The sequence below is a fragment of the Cataglyphis hispanica genome, chromosome 7 (genome assembly GCF_021464435.1).
Source record: "Cataglyphis hispanica isolate Lineage 1 chromosome 7, ULB_Chis1_1.0, whole genome shotgun sequence".
NCBI lineage: Eukaryota > Metazoa > Arthropoda > Insecta > Hymenoptera > Formicidae > Cataglyphis > Cataglyphis hispanica.
Window position 1 is genome coordinate 2,963,465 of NC_065960.1, and position 18,049 is coordinate 2,981,513.

Sequence of the window (18,049 nt, forward strand, 5' to 3'; positions counted from 1 at the left end):
TGTAATAAAATAATTTATAACATAAATGTGAGACAAAAATTTTATTGCAAACATTCTTTCAATGATTTGTATATAAAAATTTTGCGGGGTAATTCTCCCCCTTCTCCTTTCCAAAAAAAAAAAAAAGAAATTGGTTTATATATACGAGAAATATTATTTGCAATTTAAATATATGTATATATATATATATATATATATATATATATATAAATGCTTTATCATATTGACAAGGATAAATTTATCGTTGATAAAAAAAAAAGAAATGAGCATTTCCGCCATCGTTCCATTCGCTTCTGTCATTTAGCACTTCTCGTTTCTCCTCTTCTCATCTTATGCGTCCAAGAATAGAAACCAGCGGTAGTTTGCGGCGCAAATTTTTGTCCGTGGCAATGTATTGGTTAGCAGATGTGCGTTTCTAGGATAAATCGGAGGTTTCTTTATCTCTCTCTTTCTCTCTCTCATTTTTTTTTCTCTACGATAATCAGCGTCTACTTCGCCTTTCCTGGCGAAGAATGCACTTTGTTGTTCTTACATTGACGCTACATGCAGTCTCGGAAGATCTTTCTCTTCCTATTTTCTTCTCTACGTAGGTAGTGTGTTACTGCACGCCTTGGCTTTCCTTTCTCTTCAACTGAGTCTTCTATTTCTAGTCCGTCGTCTTGCTTTGTGTTTGTCCGTTAAAGACGCGGGTCAATTTTCCTCATTTTCGTCTGTTATTTCTTTATAGAGTCTGACTTTCCGACATAGGATAAATATATAGATAATGTATACTCATATATATTCTCAAAATAGTTTAGAGACACATTTAAATTACATATTTACCTAAATTAAGATTTATATTATAGAGAATTATTTACAAAAATATATATATAAAATGTATATTTAACATTAGAAATATCTTCATTATTTTTAATTTCATTTTTACAATTAGTATCTTTAGTTATTTGCTTTAGTAACTAGTGACTAACTCGTCTCGCGCGAGTTTCTCTCGTTCTCTTTCTAGTTTTCCATGTGTGACTCTCTCTCTCTTTTCCTACGCCAAGACGTGGGACGATCCTCTATATAAACCCTCATGAAACCGTAGCCTGGCCCAAGTAGTTCGCCAACGGCGAACAGTTCGTACGGATCTGTCTCTGTACTTGTCATTTGTGTCTGTGCTCGTGTGTGATAGAGGTAGTGTCGCAATTATAATATTCTGAGATACATATTTATGGACGATCGAGTTTCTTCCGGTGCTGAATTTCCTTGTGAATATTTTGCAATACATGCTTGTGTGACACAGCAATTTTGCAACATGTTTAAGATTAATATTTAAAAAGGATCATCAAATATTGTCATTAAATATTATCATTAAAATAATTATATTAACGAGTGATATATATAAATTATAAGAATTGTTTTTTTTTTATTTTATTTGCAATGCAGTGAAATTTTATGTTACATGTAAATTGTGATTTTTTTTTAAATGATTTGTACCGATCGAATTAGATTTCTACATAAGATCAATTATTCGCAATTGATGATTCTATTCTATTAATAGAGAATGCTGAAGTCTTAGAATATATATAGGAGCAATCTCCAAGTATTCTAAATATAGACTGAAATATTCGTACGGCGTATTTGGTAAAGCAGTAGTTGAATATTATTTAGAATTATGCTATTCTTGCTACATTTAATTGCATTATTAATAGATATTTTACTTTTTCAGTTATATTTAAGATTTTCATCAATTTTCGAAAAAAAAAAATTATTACTAGATGCTTAATTACTTAATATCAGATAAGCATTATTTACGTATTTATAACAAACCATTACTTTATATTTCATTTTTTTACTCCAAGATTAGTTGTGAAAGAGATTTAAAAATTTTAAAAATTATTAGGACAAATATTGCGAGAATCTCGATCGTTCATTATAATTATTTCAATTGAAGAGAAAGAGATTTCGCGACGAAGTTGCAAGTTTATGAGTGCAGGATTAATCGAAGATTTATCCCAAGATGGAATACGTTCTAAAAGCGGGGCGCAATTTGGGCAGTGGCGTGTGCAGGGCAGCGGGTGCCCTCGCACGCGGTACCCGAAGAATATTAACTTACGTTCCACTGTTGGGCGTTACTGCTGTTCCGGTAGGTGCTCAGAACAGGGCCATTTATGGTATAAATTTTCCTAATGCATCAAAAGAAAAAAAATAATTTATTCGCTGATGATTACTGATCTCTGAAAAGTCAATTTTTTTCGGAATATTAATCTCGGTTAATTTAATACTTGGATCGGGACGAATGTATTTATTTAAAATAGACAAATATCTGTCACGGTAAACTGACACTCTTGCATTCGCGTGAGACATGAATCGACGAAAATAGCTCGCGCGAGGAACGCGAAGGCACGAGAGGACAGCGACAGGGAATGCTTTCGTGAACCGAAGCTCTCATCGACGAAAATGTCAGCAGTGCCATGCTCGTATGGAGATAGTGAGTCATTTCAGTCTAAAGATCATCACTAATCCTTTCTTTGAAATACAGTTTTTTTTATTTCGCCCGATGAGATTGCATCAGCGGGAATAATTATTTTTAACTTAATTTAAATTTTATAACTTTTTTATTACGATTACAACAATTTATGATATACAATCTCTCTGCTCTTTTCGAAGCGAGAATTTTTGTTTAATATATTTTGTTTGACCTATTTCAACAATATCATTTTGGGCTGTATTGGCTATTATCAGTGTCGAATTGGGATAACCGGTTTTCATTAAGGACGAATTTCAGTGTTATTATAGCCCGCGAGGAAAAATTCATGCCCGGCCTGCGCTCAAAGCGCGCATTAAAGTCCCGATTAGTTATGAATTTCCAACGAGATTTATCGAAATTTATTACAACCATGTTTATCGGGCAGAAAGCGGCGAGCGGTTGCTCATTCGTGCCGCGGGCGAGGTGCTGCGAGATTAAATTATTACGCTGAGCCGTTTTATCCGGATGTACGTTATCTCTCGAGACAAACTATTCTTAGAAATTCTTTTATATATATTGCGAGAGACAAGGAAAAAAAGAGACATTTGTAGAAAAATTGATAATTGTCAAATAAAACTTGAATCAACAACAATTTTCATTGATAACTCTCTTGTTGTACAAATTGAACGGTTCCAGCGTTCGAATGAGGTACGTTGTTCTATAATTCATGAGATACACTTCGAATATGAAGTCTTATGTAAAGCGAATCTTGTGAATTATGGACCGGTGTCTTGTTCTTACTTGGAATGCTTCAATTACGATGATACGAGGTGTAGATCTATGCATGGCCAACGGATACGCTAAAAAAACCTCTTTCGCCACCGCAAAGCGTGAAACACGCGAGACGCTCGCCACGACCTAAAGAACCACCATTTACACGCCGGCTGCGAACTGGCTTCTCGCGTCGGCTTTCGTGTCAGATTTCTATCTACGCGCGGATTATTAACCGGCTCGTGAGAGTCGCGTGCCAAGTATCGCGAAAACCTAAAGCCTCCTCGGCAAGGAAATTAGCGATTTCGTTCCTCGTTTGATGAGGAGGCCGATCGCAACTTTATTATGTATAAGCACATCGCTAAGGATATTAATTTAAAACGAGAGACTTTAATTGCGGAAGTTTATTGAAATACAATTTAATTATATACATATATATGATTAAAATTAACTTTGAATGTAAGATATATTCTTTCGAAAAAAATCAATGCTGTCACTTTAAATGTCCAACATTTTCGTAAATTATGCCGTGGTATTAGTACTCGGTGGGAAGCGAGCGTGAGTGGATCGTCGGATACCGATTGTCGATTTATCTCACAATCGCATTAAATCGATGGCGAAATTGTCGTGCACGCGGTGGAAATGGTACGACGAGCATTTCGAAACGTTTTATATCGATGCGCAGATACAGCCGAACAATGGACGATTTTTCTTTCTCTTTCTTTCTCGATGAATATCGGCGTTTTTTGATATTTATGCCTACATCGAATACGCGTGTTTCTCTCTCTCTCTCTCTTTCTCTCTCATTGATCGTGTTTGTGTTGGTTGGGCGATATTGTCGGCGAACATGCTCCGGTGAACCGGATAAATATCCATAATTTATCTAGCGAAAGAATAGAGGAGTTAAAACAAACGATAGTTTGTTGCTCTGTATATCTCGCACCGTTTTCCAGGCATTAATATACGGTGTGTATCGATAGTAAAAGGGACGAGACTACGAACATGCTCGATGAACATATCGTTTGCCGGAACATCGTCGATACATCAATGGGTCTCTCCCGCGAAACACCTGCGAATAATTAGCGTAGCCATTGTCTAAGTCACGCTCGTTAAATACGTGGGATTACTTCCGGAATGTCGATGGTGCAGTAGCTATTTTTGTCCCATAAAATCAGATTTTGTTCTAGAGGCACTCCATTGCGAAATAACATTTATTTGGAAATTTTATTTATTGGGAAATAACATTTAGAATTATACACAATTTGTTTTTATGAAAATTCGATAAAGATTTTTTGTAATGAAATTATAGATCTGCAGCAACGACGTCCCGAAAAAGTTTACCCGTTGCTAAAATATGACTCTGTATATCGTAGTGACAGGATGTGACAGTCGTTAATGCGATTATTTCAACGCGTTGCTTTAGCTAATTTTTTCCAAACAGGAAATTGATTTCGGTATCTGCGAGTGCCAGCTGTCCTGGTGGCGATAGGAGATAGGATAATTCGCACGATTGAATGAACATGACACGATATTGCAACGTTACGTTGCATGTTACGAAAGGAATTTTACCAACTCTTTTTTACGATTTTGGTGGAAAAAATTTGCAAAAGAAAGAAATAACCATGACCTGATTTTCTATTTAGATTGATGCTTAAATTTGAGGAATGAAAAATTTAAAGAATAGAAAGAAATAATTCAAAGATTGAAGATTCTTTTAAAGTACATGGTTAAACGAGTTTTCGAATAGTGGTGGTTTATCAACGTTTACAGATTTCACATCGCGACGTAGTATTTGCTCCGCAAATCTGCCGAATTTTATCGAAATCGAAGGGTGAAGATTTGCGAACATTTTGTTGTGAGGGATCGCATGTCGGTTCGAGGGTTGTACGGGATAGGCATTCGCCAGCGAGAGTTAATGCATTTCTAATGTTCCTCGCGAGGATATAAAAGTTACAGGCACTTGGTCGGCTCTTTCGAGACAGCCCGTTCATTCACGACCGTTTTACGGGATGATCAAAAATTTAGCGTCCGTTAGCGCGAAATTAACTTACTCACTTTCGTTCCTCGGAAAGGCATTTAGCCTGTAATGTTAATGGCAAGTTACAAACGGTACAATTACCGGTGAAATCGTTGTAAATTGATATGATGTTATTACATCTTCTGACGACATTGAATGATAAATAACTCATGGCATAAATAACTTGGTTTCTTTGGCCAGCTTTCAAATAGCTAAAAACGTCGGAAACTACGTCTTTCGCGTTTAAGTATAGAATCAAAATAAAGTCATTTAGAAGCGACAAATATTATGTGTAGAGAAGAAGAGGCTTTTCCCTCTTTTGATGCTTATGTGATGAATATGTATTTGCTATTCATACCCTAAATATGAAATGTACTTTTCTTAATAATATTTCCTAAGTCGGAAATTCTGTGAAATTATTATACTTAACAATGAGATTATGCTTTTTAATGCTTTTTATTTCTTAATAATTTATTTGTTTTCAAAATATTCGTAAAACGAAATTATAAAAGTGATAAAGAAAATTAGAATTTCTTTGTTAGAAAAATTAGTCACACGTTATTTTTGTTGCAGGAAGATTCTGCATTTGATATGCAACTCTTTTTTTGGCACATTTTGAATAGAGTTGCCGTTAATCTATTCAGAATTGGTTTTCGGTCAATGATAATTCGTATGTAGGGAAGCGGGTAATTTCTCGATCGATTTCTCGTCGTAAGAGAACGTCGAGCAACCGGAAGTTCATTACCTTAGTATATTCGCCTCCGTTGCGGACAATGCTCTCGGTACATGACCCTGGCCGATGGCCAGTTTTTGTCGTGCTTTTTTACCTTTTGGTATTAAGCCAAATTCTCGGGACGCGAGCGTCCATTTACGGTCGCTTTCACCTCGATGCTTTGTAATTAAATATCGGTGGCGACTCGGGACGGAAGCGGAAGAATCTCGGATGAAAAGTTCCGAGCGAAATTTAGAGCTAGAAAATTTAGAACGAATTTTCTCGACAGCTGATATCGTTCTTACAGATGTAAAATGTTTTTGCAATCAAAGATGAGACACAATTTCTTTTCAACTTTTACCAAGACCGTGACCATAGAACTCCATTAGGTTTAACAATATGAAATATCTCCACAGTATATTTTTTTAAAAAGAAAACATTGTTATAAATAAGAATTATGTGCTTGCAGAGAATTATATTATAATCTCTTACATTGTATTATACATATATCGGAAACATTGTCTTACACAAGAAAAGTTTTCTTTATAAAAAGGGGGGTACAATTGTGATTTTGTATACAAGCAAAACATAAAGGCTGCAAATGCCTTTTAAGTTCCATTTCGTTGGGCACAGTTGTAATTCTTTAAGCCGGAGAAGCTTATATCCCTTAAGAAAAATTTGTAGAGAGAGTTGAGAGAAGTGGCATCAACGATCGATATAGAACGCAGCACAATAAAGCTCACGACGCATTTCTCACGTCCGGTTTCTGTTTTCCTCTCGGATTTCAAGAATTGATTTTGTGTCGCAGTTCTCTTTGTCGCTTATATTACGTGAAGACTAATGAAATATTACGTGAAGATTGCTAATGAAATCTGCGTTGCACAGAACTAATTATACAAATTAATAAATATAAATTTTTTACATATACTATATACTTATGCTATATTTTATTTTCTTTTGATTGTTTTACACTTATTTAAATCTTTATTTATAGATATTTAATGTATATTTACTTAAAGATATATTTATAGGTATTATTTTACATTTCTGCAGCGTTCTCTTCATTTATAACGAACAGAGATTAACCGATCGTGTAATCGGATATTTACGACAAATAAAATTTACTGTATCAAGAACAATGAACATTTCTGAACGTAATCAGAACGTAATCAAATGCATCGACACGCGCCACTGATGGAACGTGCCGCATTTTTATTTCGCTATATACTTCTTCATCTCTATCTGGATATTACGTTACCATGCTGATAACAGAATTATGCGAACAAACGATATGGCACTTGTGTCGCTGCGTCATATATAACCGAGTTCTTCTCTTCTTTCAACAGCGTGCCTAATGTCATTATTTACGCGACAATCGTGGCACAATCGCTCTTTATGCAACCATAAATTCGCTGGCCGAATAAATCTCTCGTGTTATTCCACGCGTTGACATAGTCGCGTTTTGACAAAAAAAAGAAATAAATAAAAAACGCTTATTGACACAGTGACACGATTGCTACAGTCCCTAAAGGGTGAGAACCTTGGTAACTCTCGGCGCCCTGCTGTGCGTCGCCCTCTTTGTACCCTCGTATAGCAAGGGTACGAACGCCTCTTTACACACTGCACTTTCTCTCTCTTTCTTTTTCGCTTTGCGACGTATCATTAAGCTGTTCACCCTCGTTTTTATTCGAATTGCTCGGAGAAATCTCACCCTTGTTTCAGTAGTATGCACGTTACAATCGTCTGCGGCCCCCTCATAGCGAACAAAAAAATAATATCGCGCTCGACTAAGCCAAGCCAACATTTTTCTTCATCGTGTTGCATCCACGTGGCGTAGAGACCTTTCTCATTTTACGCAGGACCGATCGAATGATAAAATAGTTAAATAATTGTTTTTCTACGTGAAATATAATTGTCTACAATTTTTTTCGTATTTTAATTAATGAATTCGAATTATAATTAAATCAACTATATAAAATTATGATTAGATGTACTTAATTTTTTTTTACAATGTCAATATAATTTTATGAAGCAACAGATGAGATTTTTCACGTAAATGTTATATATTAGAATTAAAAATGATCATATATTTAAAATATAAAAATTCGACTTTGTGGATCTTTATCGCATCATATAAAATATCTAAGATAGTATGCTCTCGATTGTTTCAGGGTGGCGAGGAAGCGGAGAACGCGACGGCCGCCATGAGTAGTCCGGAGGAGAAATCAGCAGCGAGCAGTCCATCGGCGGACGAGCAGGTAGCCGCCCCAGTAGCAGCGACTGAACCGAAGGAAGAGTCCAACGCGGCATCGCCAGCAGCAGCTGCTAGCCCGGTCGAGGAAAAGAAAGAAGAACCCACTCCCTCCGCCCCCACTCCCGTCCCGTCCGTCGAGGATAAGAAAGAGGAGACGGTCGAAAAAGTCGAGGCCGAGAAAAAAGTAGTCGAGGTCAGTCAGTCAGCCGGCGGTCAGTTCGTAACGGACCCGATAGAGATCCCAGTCCGTGTCCAGCCAGTCGCGACACCGTCTATCATTGAGAGGAAAACCAGTGAGGACCTTCCCTCCCTGCTCCCGTCCAGTCCACCGCCGACCCCCATAGACCCGTCGCCCTTGCAACAGGCTCGGCAGGCTGCAGCGAGTGCCACGGCCCTGGCCGAGGCACTCAAATTGCCTGCCGTGGCTGCTGACAAGGAAGAATCGACGCCGACATCACCGCTCGACGCATCCTGTGACGATGTTCCCCAAGAAATCCGCGAATCCGTTGTCCGTGCTATCGCATCTCCGACATCATTTGAGCCCTCCGATTCGCGTCAAACAACGAAAATTTTCTTCATGAATCTAAAGCACTATCCGGTGGAAAAGGCCAATATCGAGGCACCTCAAGATGTTGCGAAGACGGTAGCTAGTAGTTGTGACAATAAAGAAGTCGAGATGGAATCAAAGATAGAGAGCATGTTAGAGAATCCCGTCACGATGACGAAGGAGTGTCAAGAAAGTGAGGCAAATAAAGTAAAGGAAGTGTTACCAGAAATGGAATGTGATGCAAGGAAGCAATTGATTGAACCGCTTGATAATAAAACTGCACAGAACGAAGATGCGATAGAGAGCAAAGAATGTCCCTTTAATCCTAAAGCGATAGATCCGTTTATCAATAGTGTGAGGAAAAGCGATTCTTTGGATCAATGTCCGATAAATATCAGTAACGAGAAACTGCCAGAAGTTACGGTTTTTCCAACAGTAGGAAAAGTTTCTGATATTGTTGTGGCTAAAGTTATGAATGAGCCTTTAGTTATAGATTGTCAAATAAAGAGCGAGATAAATAGCTGTGGTGATATGAAGATAAATGTTCTACCTAGCAATAAGAGTAACGAAGTTGCGATTGAAACATTACCATCGAGTGAAATTGAATCAAAAGACGCATATCCGGCGGTAGAACAACATTTATCATCTGAAAATCTTGAGATTGAAAAAATGAAGTGTCCTCCAAGTGAAACAATGCAACAATGCAACGTAGAATCAATTGAGAAATTATTGGACTCGAATCTTCCTTCAATTGACAAATGTGTGGTTCTTGAGTCAGAGATCTCATCGAAAACCATTTCTACACCCTCGAAAATCGAAAATTTACCCAAAGAAGAACTGAAGCAATCTTTGGCAGATGCGGAAGTTAAAGGAAGTTTGTGCGAAAAACCGATCGAATATGAACACGATTATGCGAAATATTCGCCTGAGGAAGAAAGAATTGCATCAATAACTTCACCGACTGAATTATTCATAAATTCCGAAGAAGGTCCGCTATCAGTTTCAGAAGATATTCTAGTAGAAGCTAAGCCGGCGATGATCATTCCAGAAGATGATAGCGTGGAGGAGCTCTCCGATACCACCGAGTCCATTAAGGTGATTCCTGATACTGACGAAGAAAAAATCGAGAACGAAGCAGAATCAGATATTGCATTACCCACGGAAGAGACTTTGATCTCCGAAGAAGACATGTCTGTTCCGGAAGATGTCACAAGTGAACCATTAAACGAAATTATTAACATGCCTGATAATAATATTAAAAACGAAATAAAGATAAACGATGTAGAAGACACGCTACCAGCTTCACTTGAAAATTTGCAAGTCTCAACGAATTCACAAATATGCGAGCTTCAAGACATGGCAAATGAAATAGAACATATCGTTAACAGAGAAGATTCAATCACGATATCTGCTTCAGGTACTGAGGCTGAAACATTTGTAACGTCTCCATCGCAGATTGAACAAAAAGAAGTTGAAAAATGTCCTGTTTCACCGAAAGATTGTACAACATTGCCTGAATTCTGCTCTTTACAAGACTCGGCACCGAAATATTCTCCGGAAATAGCGTTTTCAGATTTTCCGACGTCTTTCGTTTCAAAGAGACATTCTCCGATACAAATTCTTTCATCCGAAACGGAAAGCGTGTCCATCTCGTTGGAAGATCTTCCCCCGGCGCCCGAAGACACGGGGATGCAAAGTTTAGATTCCTTCGATTATCCTTTACCACCGGAAGAGCTCTCTTGTCCGTTATCATTGATTGTCACTTCGAATGTGTCCGCAGACGAGTTACCACCAGCTCCCGTCGAGCACGCGGCTAGCCCGAGAGATCCGACAGAGACACTCCTCACACCGCCTATAAGTCCCAACTTCCAATCCAATGCCAATATCACATCCGGCATCGCGACAGAAACCTCCACGAAAGATTGCTCGCAAATTTCCTCATACGACGATATCAACAATCGCGAGCAATTGAGCGAACCAATGATTTTGTACGATCAGTCAGATATTGAATTGAAGCAGAGGCTGGCGGCCGAGTGCCTAGCGAAGACCGAAAGCCAGGAAGAGGCCTTGTTGTCGTGTGAATTGTCAAACACCGTCCCATCAACTATCTCCAAGGAGCATCACCAGGTGACTAACATGCAACACAATCTCCTGGCATGAATGCGGCTGGCCAAAATTCTTTGGCGGGTCCCTCGTTCCACATATATCTTCGTCGTACGATCCGCACCATTACTGTTTCTGTGGTCTTATCGCCTGAAAGAAACATTGGCTCTTCTCCGATTCCCATATCTCCCTTCAACACCCGAACTCCGATCATTATTCATGATACTTCAAATCCCTAAAATTCTTTTATATCCAACAAACTATCAAACAATCTCGCCTTTCCGCCCCGTTCTCTCGACGAAGGGTAACATTAAATGAGACTGACAGCAATGTCCGAGAGGTCTTGCACAATTTTCGAGAACAAAATTATATTTTGGCAGTCGTTCGGGTGTGATGCACGATCGAGGAGCCGACGGATCCTCAAAAAGTCTGCAAAATATGTTTTCTGTCCCGATGCATTCCCTGTTGTGTTCCTGAAGGTCTCGTCTCGTGTGCATCCTTCGTTCTGTCGAACGTGATTAACAAGCCTTACCCTGCTGCTCGATATCCTCCGACGCTTCCACCCAGCTGTCCCCCTCTCTTCCCCATTTATTGCCATCATTACCAATTATCACTTGTGTTGTTTGCCTCTTGGTTTTCTCACAGTATTAACATGACTTTTTTATACAATTAAAATTAATGCGCTATAGTAGAATATTTTTTATTCATGGCGCGATCAATCACGCTATCGCGCCAATTAATTTCCGTAGAAAATTGTTATCCTTTTTTTCATGTCGAACGCTCTTTACTAATATAACATAGGTGCTCAAATGTTAGAGGTACCTCTAGTGTGAATCTCACTGATAGACGTAAAAGCAGTTGGACTAATGACACGCGCGTGGTAGCTGACGTTTTAGATTTTAATAGATATGCTCATTAGAAGATCTCGATACTTACTGTCGTGCTGTTCTCGTAATTGCATCTGTTGTGTCGTATAAGCATCTTGTACTTGCGCATGCCGAGTTTTCTTATATCTAAGGGATTCGTCAGCGGGATTTTCAATTCTTTACGCTGCCCGAAGCATGACGAAACGATTCTGCCGAGACATTTCGTCGTTATGCGGTGCGTTTCAAGCGAGAAGGTAATTGCGATTGTTCGGTCATACTGTTCAGTAATGCAGACCAAAGTCAGATATATTCTAATAAAATATTTTTATAGTTACTTAAAACTATATATGCATTTTTTTATCTATATTATTATATTATTTATTTGTATATAAAAGAATTTCGCTTAATTTTATTCTATTTATTAGTTTTACTTTATAACAGAGAAATTAAGTATATTATATATAAAAAATTCTATTTTGAATCTTTATTTCTGAGTCATCTCAGGACAGTTTTCATCTTCTATTGAAGCCACAACATATGCTTTTCGTGATGATTCAATAGTCATTTATGTCCTGTGATTGACAAGAAGAAAAAAAGAATTCTTTCGAGATTTTCTTCCTGAATGAGAACTGTTCGGCAGAATCGATCTTATGTCTTTTGTCCTCGTTACAGCATGCTGGGATTTGGATTTAAAGAAAGAGACAGATAGATAAAGAAAGATATAGAAAAAGTTAACGTAACGAACAGAATTATATTTTACAGAAAGCTCCGGAGGTCGAGGCGCCGGTAGAAAATAACATCGCCCACGATGACAGCACGACGGAAAGCGCTGACGAGGCTCCTAAAATTGCACCACCGGCCATCCCGACCGAAGCACCCGCTTCCCCGCCAACAGCGCCGGCTATCACCGAGGACGTTGCCTCGGTCACCAAGGTAATATATACATATATATATTTTTTTATATGTATATTCCCAGTCTAGCCTCAGTCTGAAGATTATAATCACGTATGCTACGTCCGTGCTATTATTAGCTTGGAGTGAGTCATTGTCGATGATGTCCGGATAACATCGATCGATCGTTTCGAATACATATGCGTGAAGAGATTGTTTCTTAGCTTTTTATTGTTTGTTTTATCTTCTATAAAGAATCTATTTATACATATTTTTACGAAATGCATTATTGAAAAAATTTAACGAAATATGAGAAAAATGTAGTAAGAACATTACGCTGTAAATTATGAATCATATTTTAAAGAAGATAAAAGGAAGTAGAGCTGGAACAATTCGAAATTTCTGTCTTGAGAAAAACTCATACATCAATTTCTCAAAATTTTTAATTATTATTGGTAATTTTATTCACATTTAATTTCCATAATAAAAACAATATATTTTGACGGAATCTGTATAATAACTGGATGAAGACCCCTCAGCTGATCTAAACAATGACATACTTAATAAAAAATAATAAGATTTTTGCATGATGATCGCCAAGAAATCATTTATGCTTGATGAGCTTAAATGAGGCTGAAGGTCATTATCGAGTATATTGACCGACGAAGATTAACGAGCGAAGGGGCCATCTGATTATTAACACTGCGACTGCACCTTTTTAATAATGACTAAGCGATCATTAACGCCATTAATGTTTTTTTATTTCTTTTCAAAGGCCATCGAGGAGATCGACATAAGCGATAAAGCGGTCGCTGCGGCAGTGAACGAAGCTATCGAATGCAACACGAATGTAAATGATTTTTTTTTATAAGATATTCTCGCATGCGACATCAATCTGCACTCATCAAATAATCGAATCATTAATTTCTTTTTTTTTTTTCTAGGAAATCATCGCTGATGCGCATCACCAAAACAACATAAACGAATAAGCGCCAATTAATCGAATTGTATTTTGGAAAGAAAAAAGTTCTTTTCTCTCGTTAAAACCAAAAAAGTATATTATATAGATATGTATATTTGGACCATTCCTACAACTAAACAGAAAATAACGTTCTTTCGTTACGAGCAGCAAAAGGGAAAAACGGGACGATGACGACGATGACCGCGATATCGTGAGAGCATATAGACTCTATGGTAGGCCTATTATTAATTATTAAACAACGTTTGACGACAGGGCAAACGGGAATACGCGCGAAGGAATGAATCTGCAATCGTATTATTTAAAAATGGGTTTACGAGGTCATATGTATATCGCGCGAATGTTCGTTTACGGCGAAGCAGATATAGATTGTTCATGCACGGTCTTCTTTCACTGATTAAACGATTACTCGTTTCATTCTTTGTGGCGCGCAGATAGAATAAAGTTGCGCACGTGTCCTTCGGACTGTGTCGCAATCGTTACAACGATATCGGCCCTGTTATGTAGAAATTTTTAAAGTTTCATTAATTGTTACTGAAGTCTAATGCTCGAACATCGCGCGACGGACAAGCGATAGGAGCGATTAATTAAGATCGTCGAGATAGAGCGAGAATTATTCGTCGCGCATTCCAAGGAAAATACTCATTGGATAACGCCCTCCCGTAATTACATAACTATTATATTCTGATGAGAGCGAGAGAGTGTGAACGAGAAAGAGAGAACGAGAGAGAGAGAGTGAGAGAGAGAGAGAGAAAGTCAAAATATAGAGAAAGGAATCAAGGAAGGAGAGCAGGCTGTGCGTGATTGATAGCGATGTGTGAGAGGGATAACGAACAAAAAAAAGTGCGCAAAACAAGAAGGATGGGGCTGCATCTTTGCCACGGTGAGAATAGGAAAAGGACGAAAATATGCGAGAGGAAAACTAGAAATAGCGGAAGAAGATTATTGAGCGACACGCGATAAAGTTCGTACGAAAAAAGAAAAACCCGCGTCGACGACTTTATTGAGGGCACCCGATATATTGTTTCGCTCGTATTTCCTTCGCGTTCCTTAATTTTCCTTTTTCCGTTTACATCTGTACAATCGAAACGTTTTTACGTTGTAACAAAGAACTTGCACATCTTCAATATGATTTTGATAGGCGCGTATCCTAAGGCGCTTGCGAGCACACGAGGAGACACGTTACACACGAACACGAAAATGACATTTATACCGCGTATACGTATATACGTACCATGCAACATACGAGATAAGGTATATACAGTAAGTCGAAATGAGATGTAAGTGATATATTAATCTAGGCTATAGAGAATGCGTTTGTGTAAATTCGGCGTTTGTTCGAACATGCTAACTTCTCCGTAGAGAAAGAGGGAGGGAAAGAGAAGCAGAAAGCACGAAAAAGCCTATCGTAATTTTTATGATAATCATTAAAATATCGCCTAATTACAATTTACATACGAGACATGCACAATTACCACCCGGAAACGGTACCTTTTTCAAGTTTTCATACGATGTTTCTACGTTTCTACGTTTATACGGATCTCCAGAAGATAAAAAAAAAAAAATAATTATTGTCTACGAAAAGCTTTTTTTATTAAGACTGTAGTGTAGATCTTAAAGTGTTATAAACGAGAAGCGCATTATACACGTGTGACACGCTCCGATATTTGGAAATATCGCCGAGTGTAAGGGAAGGATGGGACCGAGCGTTCACTCGTGTCCGTGATCGGCATTAATTTCTAAGCGGTTACATACATATTAACGTGTAAGGACGGGAAGGAGGTAAGATTAAAAGTTGTATAGTAAAACAATACATTCATTAAGTATATCTGTCCGCAATGATCTTTACAACGAAAAAATTATTCATCATCTTCTTGGAGCGGCGACGATACGTTTTGGCGACGAGAGCGAACTTTTTATCGAAATTCTTCGCGAGCGACCCGAGATTGATATCTGTGCATCCACATCATTCTCTAGTGATCGTCATCACTCTGAGGCGCCGTCGAGGCAAACCTCGCTCGTTTATTTATTTTGCGCCGGAGACTACAAAATTGTGAATGAGACCTTTGGATCGAAGCCGCCTCAGATGCAAAAGTACAGTCTCCCAATATCTTCGATCAGCAGTTATAATGGTAACTAAACTATTCTACATTTATCTATAACCTATAATAAACTGTGAAACAAAGTGTATCAGCGGCAAGCATTTATTTCATCACAGAACCTCTATCCCATGATTATTATAATATTGATGCCTAAGAGTTTATAGACACTTTTTTTATTTGTAAAAAAAAAAAGAAAATATATTACACTATCGCTTCTAAAGCATTTATCACTGTATCTAGTTCGTCCTTGTTCAGTTCTAAATTTATGATTTGTTGAGATTCTGTATCTTCGACTATTAGATCTAACTGAAGAAGGAATTCCCGTAATGAAGCCATCTTGCTCGAACCCATTATCAACTATAAAAACATGTGATGAAGCAAATAAAGCCAAAAATAAATATAAGTAAAAAATGATTGTTGATATACCTTTAATCTCCAATCTAAATCAATTACAGTTGGTAGCTTCCTTTTGTAATGTTTCCTTAATAAAGCATTTGTTAAATGTTCCCTGCGTACTTTTAAGCAAGTAAGAATGTTTTGTTGCACTTGCTCGGGTAATTCATGATATTCTTGTGGCATCTGAAACAATCATTTTTCCAATAAAAGTTATTTTACAAAAATGCAAAGAAGTTTAATATCCTTGGAGTTATATCAAGATTATAAAATTTGACAAGATTTGAGTCTATTAATATCAATATTCGTAAAAGTAATTTTTTGACAATTTCATACTTTTTCCTCTATCATATACAGAGAAGCAGGATTCCGTAACAATGATGATATTAGCTTATAAATTCCTTCGTATTCTGTTTTGTTCCAATCCATGCTATTAATGAATTTATGATATGATGGTCCTGGACGACCACAGATTTCGTCCACGCATGCATGTAACAGCTTAATGTAAAGAAAATTATTATGTAATAAGATTGATTAGACAAAAGCAAAAATATATTATTTTGTTTTACTAACTTCTTTCAAGACATTGCTTTTGTCTTCGTTAAAGAGGCTTAGGTACAATGATTGAGTACTCTCCATAATCGCTATTTTCTTCAAGATACACTTTGTTTATTAAGATTGTTTTATCACTGTTAGTGTGAAAGTAGATTTTCCGGATATAAAACACATTTCTTAAAGCTTTTAATTATGTATTGTTCGCAATATTTCTTAATCGATATGAAATTCTTTTATAGAACCTTAGATATTAATGATACATTTAAACAATGATTGTAAAAACGGAATTTTTAACCGCGATTGACAACTACGACAACCGAGGTTAGGAAAACTAATACAATCGCGTTTGACAGTTCGTACATCTGCGCCATCAGCTGATGCATCTTGGTAACTGAAAGATGTATCCTATTAATTGAAGATAACAGTAATTTTATCAACCGAGGATTAAAATTTTGAGCATACATTTCGGTTCTGCTTGCCAGATGGCAACACCAATATCGAAAAACCGTTAATTTTTTTGCCTTTTGCGCCACCATTTGTAATTTCTCATAGTTCTTATGAACGTTGAAGCGCGAACGTACGTTGTGATGCCGCGAGTTTATTCGTCAGATTTTCGCACAGAAACTTGATTTTTTGCATAAATCATAAATCTGATAACGCAGATCTGAGAGTAAGATACTTTTTTACGGTTAGATAACTCGGGGATAATATTATTTACACATTTACACAAGATCGATTCGATTTCTCAAGACGAGGTGAGTGAAGCGTGCCGACAATGGACTCTTTGTTTTATCGAACTTGTAATAATACGTTTTATGCAATTTGGTTTCAGATTTGGCTTCTTGAAAGATCCTTATTCTTCTGTACGCCGCTTACATGTGTTGCTGGATCGGTGAGTCAAGTATTTTTTCATCCATACTTTTTTGCAGCTTCGTTTATCCAGCACTTAAAACCGCCATAATTAATAACAGGAATATATACGACTTGTATATGTATTCGGATTCTTTCTCTGTCTGTATATCATTATTATATCTCTAGCAGATTTATAATAGGCTTAGGTAAGTGAGTTTGTTTAGGTATCTCGTTAGATAAGCGAAGGCGTAATGTACGACATAAATCTTTCCTTCGTGAACACAAACGGACAAGATCAATCTCAACGCGTGCAAAGAGAAAAGGACAAAGTATGTCTTATGACGGCATGACATTTGATATGTACGCTTAACAGATATGTACATGCGAACGAATGTTTATATGCCTAAGGTATATGTGGGTATATATAAAAGCATGAAAAGTTTTTGGAAAGTTTAGGATGTGCGTAAACGTTTCGGTCGCGATTTCGATCTTGCGTTGAAAGATGATACGTTGAGATAAAGATTCTATAGTTTCGAATCCAGACGAATCACGGTCTTG

General features: G+C 37.4%; 2 protein-coding genes across 2 annotated transcripts in view; one reads left to right on the top strand and one right to left on the bottom strand.

The window, feature by feature from the left end:
• Positions 1 to 15,779, top strand: part of LOC126850752 (A-kinase anchor protein 200) — an 86,351-nt gene extending 70,572 nt beyond the window's left edge. Inside the window, exons 5-8 of the mRNA XM_050594043.1 lie at positions 8,121 to 10,877; positions 12,482 to 12,652; positions 13,386 to 13,460; positions 13,555 to 15,779. Coding sequence (XP_050450000.1) covers positions 8,121 to 10,877; positions 12,482 to 12,652; positions 13,386 to 13,460; positions 13,555 to 13,599 — 3,048 coding nt within the window. The 3' untranslated portion in view covers positions 13,600 to 15,779. The remainder of the gene's footprint in view (positions 1 to 8,120; positions 10,878 to 12,481; positions 12,653 to 13,385; positions 13,461 to 13,554) is intronic.
• LOC126850749 (COMM domain-containing protein 8-like) lies at positions 15,780 to 16,989 on the bottom strand. Its single transcript, XM_050594038.1, has 4 exons — positions 16,658 to 16,989; positions 16,421 to 16,582; positions 16,118 to 16,270; positions 15,780 to 16,048 (listed from the first exon to the last, which is right to left on the bottom strand). The coding sequence occupies exons 1-4, from the start codon at positions 16,721 to 16,723 to the stop codon at positions 15,893 to 15,895; spliced, it is 537 nt and encodes a 178-aa protein (XP_050449995.1). The 5' UTR covers positions 16,724 to 16,989; the 3' UTR covers positions 15,780 to 15,892.
• Positions 16,990 to 18,049: the final 1,060 nt, after the last annotated feature.

What these genes read in the sequence shown, in the direction of transcription:
- LOC126850749 (XM_050594038.1), bottom strand. Translation starts at nt 16,723, where the DNA reads ATGGAGAGTACTCAATCATTGTACCTAAGCCTCTTTAACGAAGACAAA. An exon ending in AAAGCAATGTCTTGAAAGAA is followed by an intron (nt 16,583 to 16,657) that starts GTTAGTAAAACA and finishes CTTTACATTAAG; the next exon opens with CTGTTACATGCATGCGTGGA. An exon ending in TGTATATGATAGAGGAAAAA is followed by an intron (nt 16,271 to 16,420) that starts GTATGAAATTGT and finishes TGATTGTTTCAG; the next exon opens with ATGCCACAAGAATATCATGA.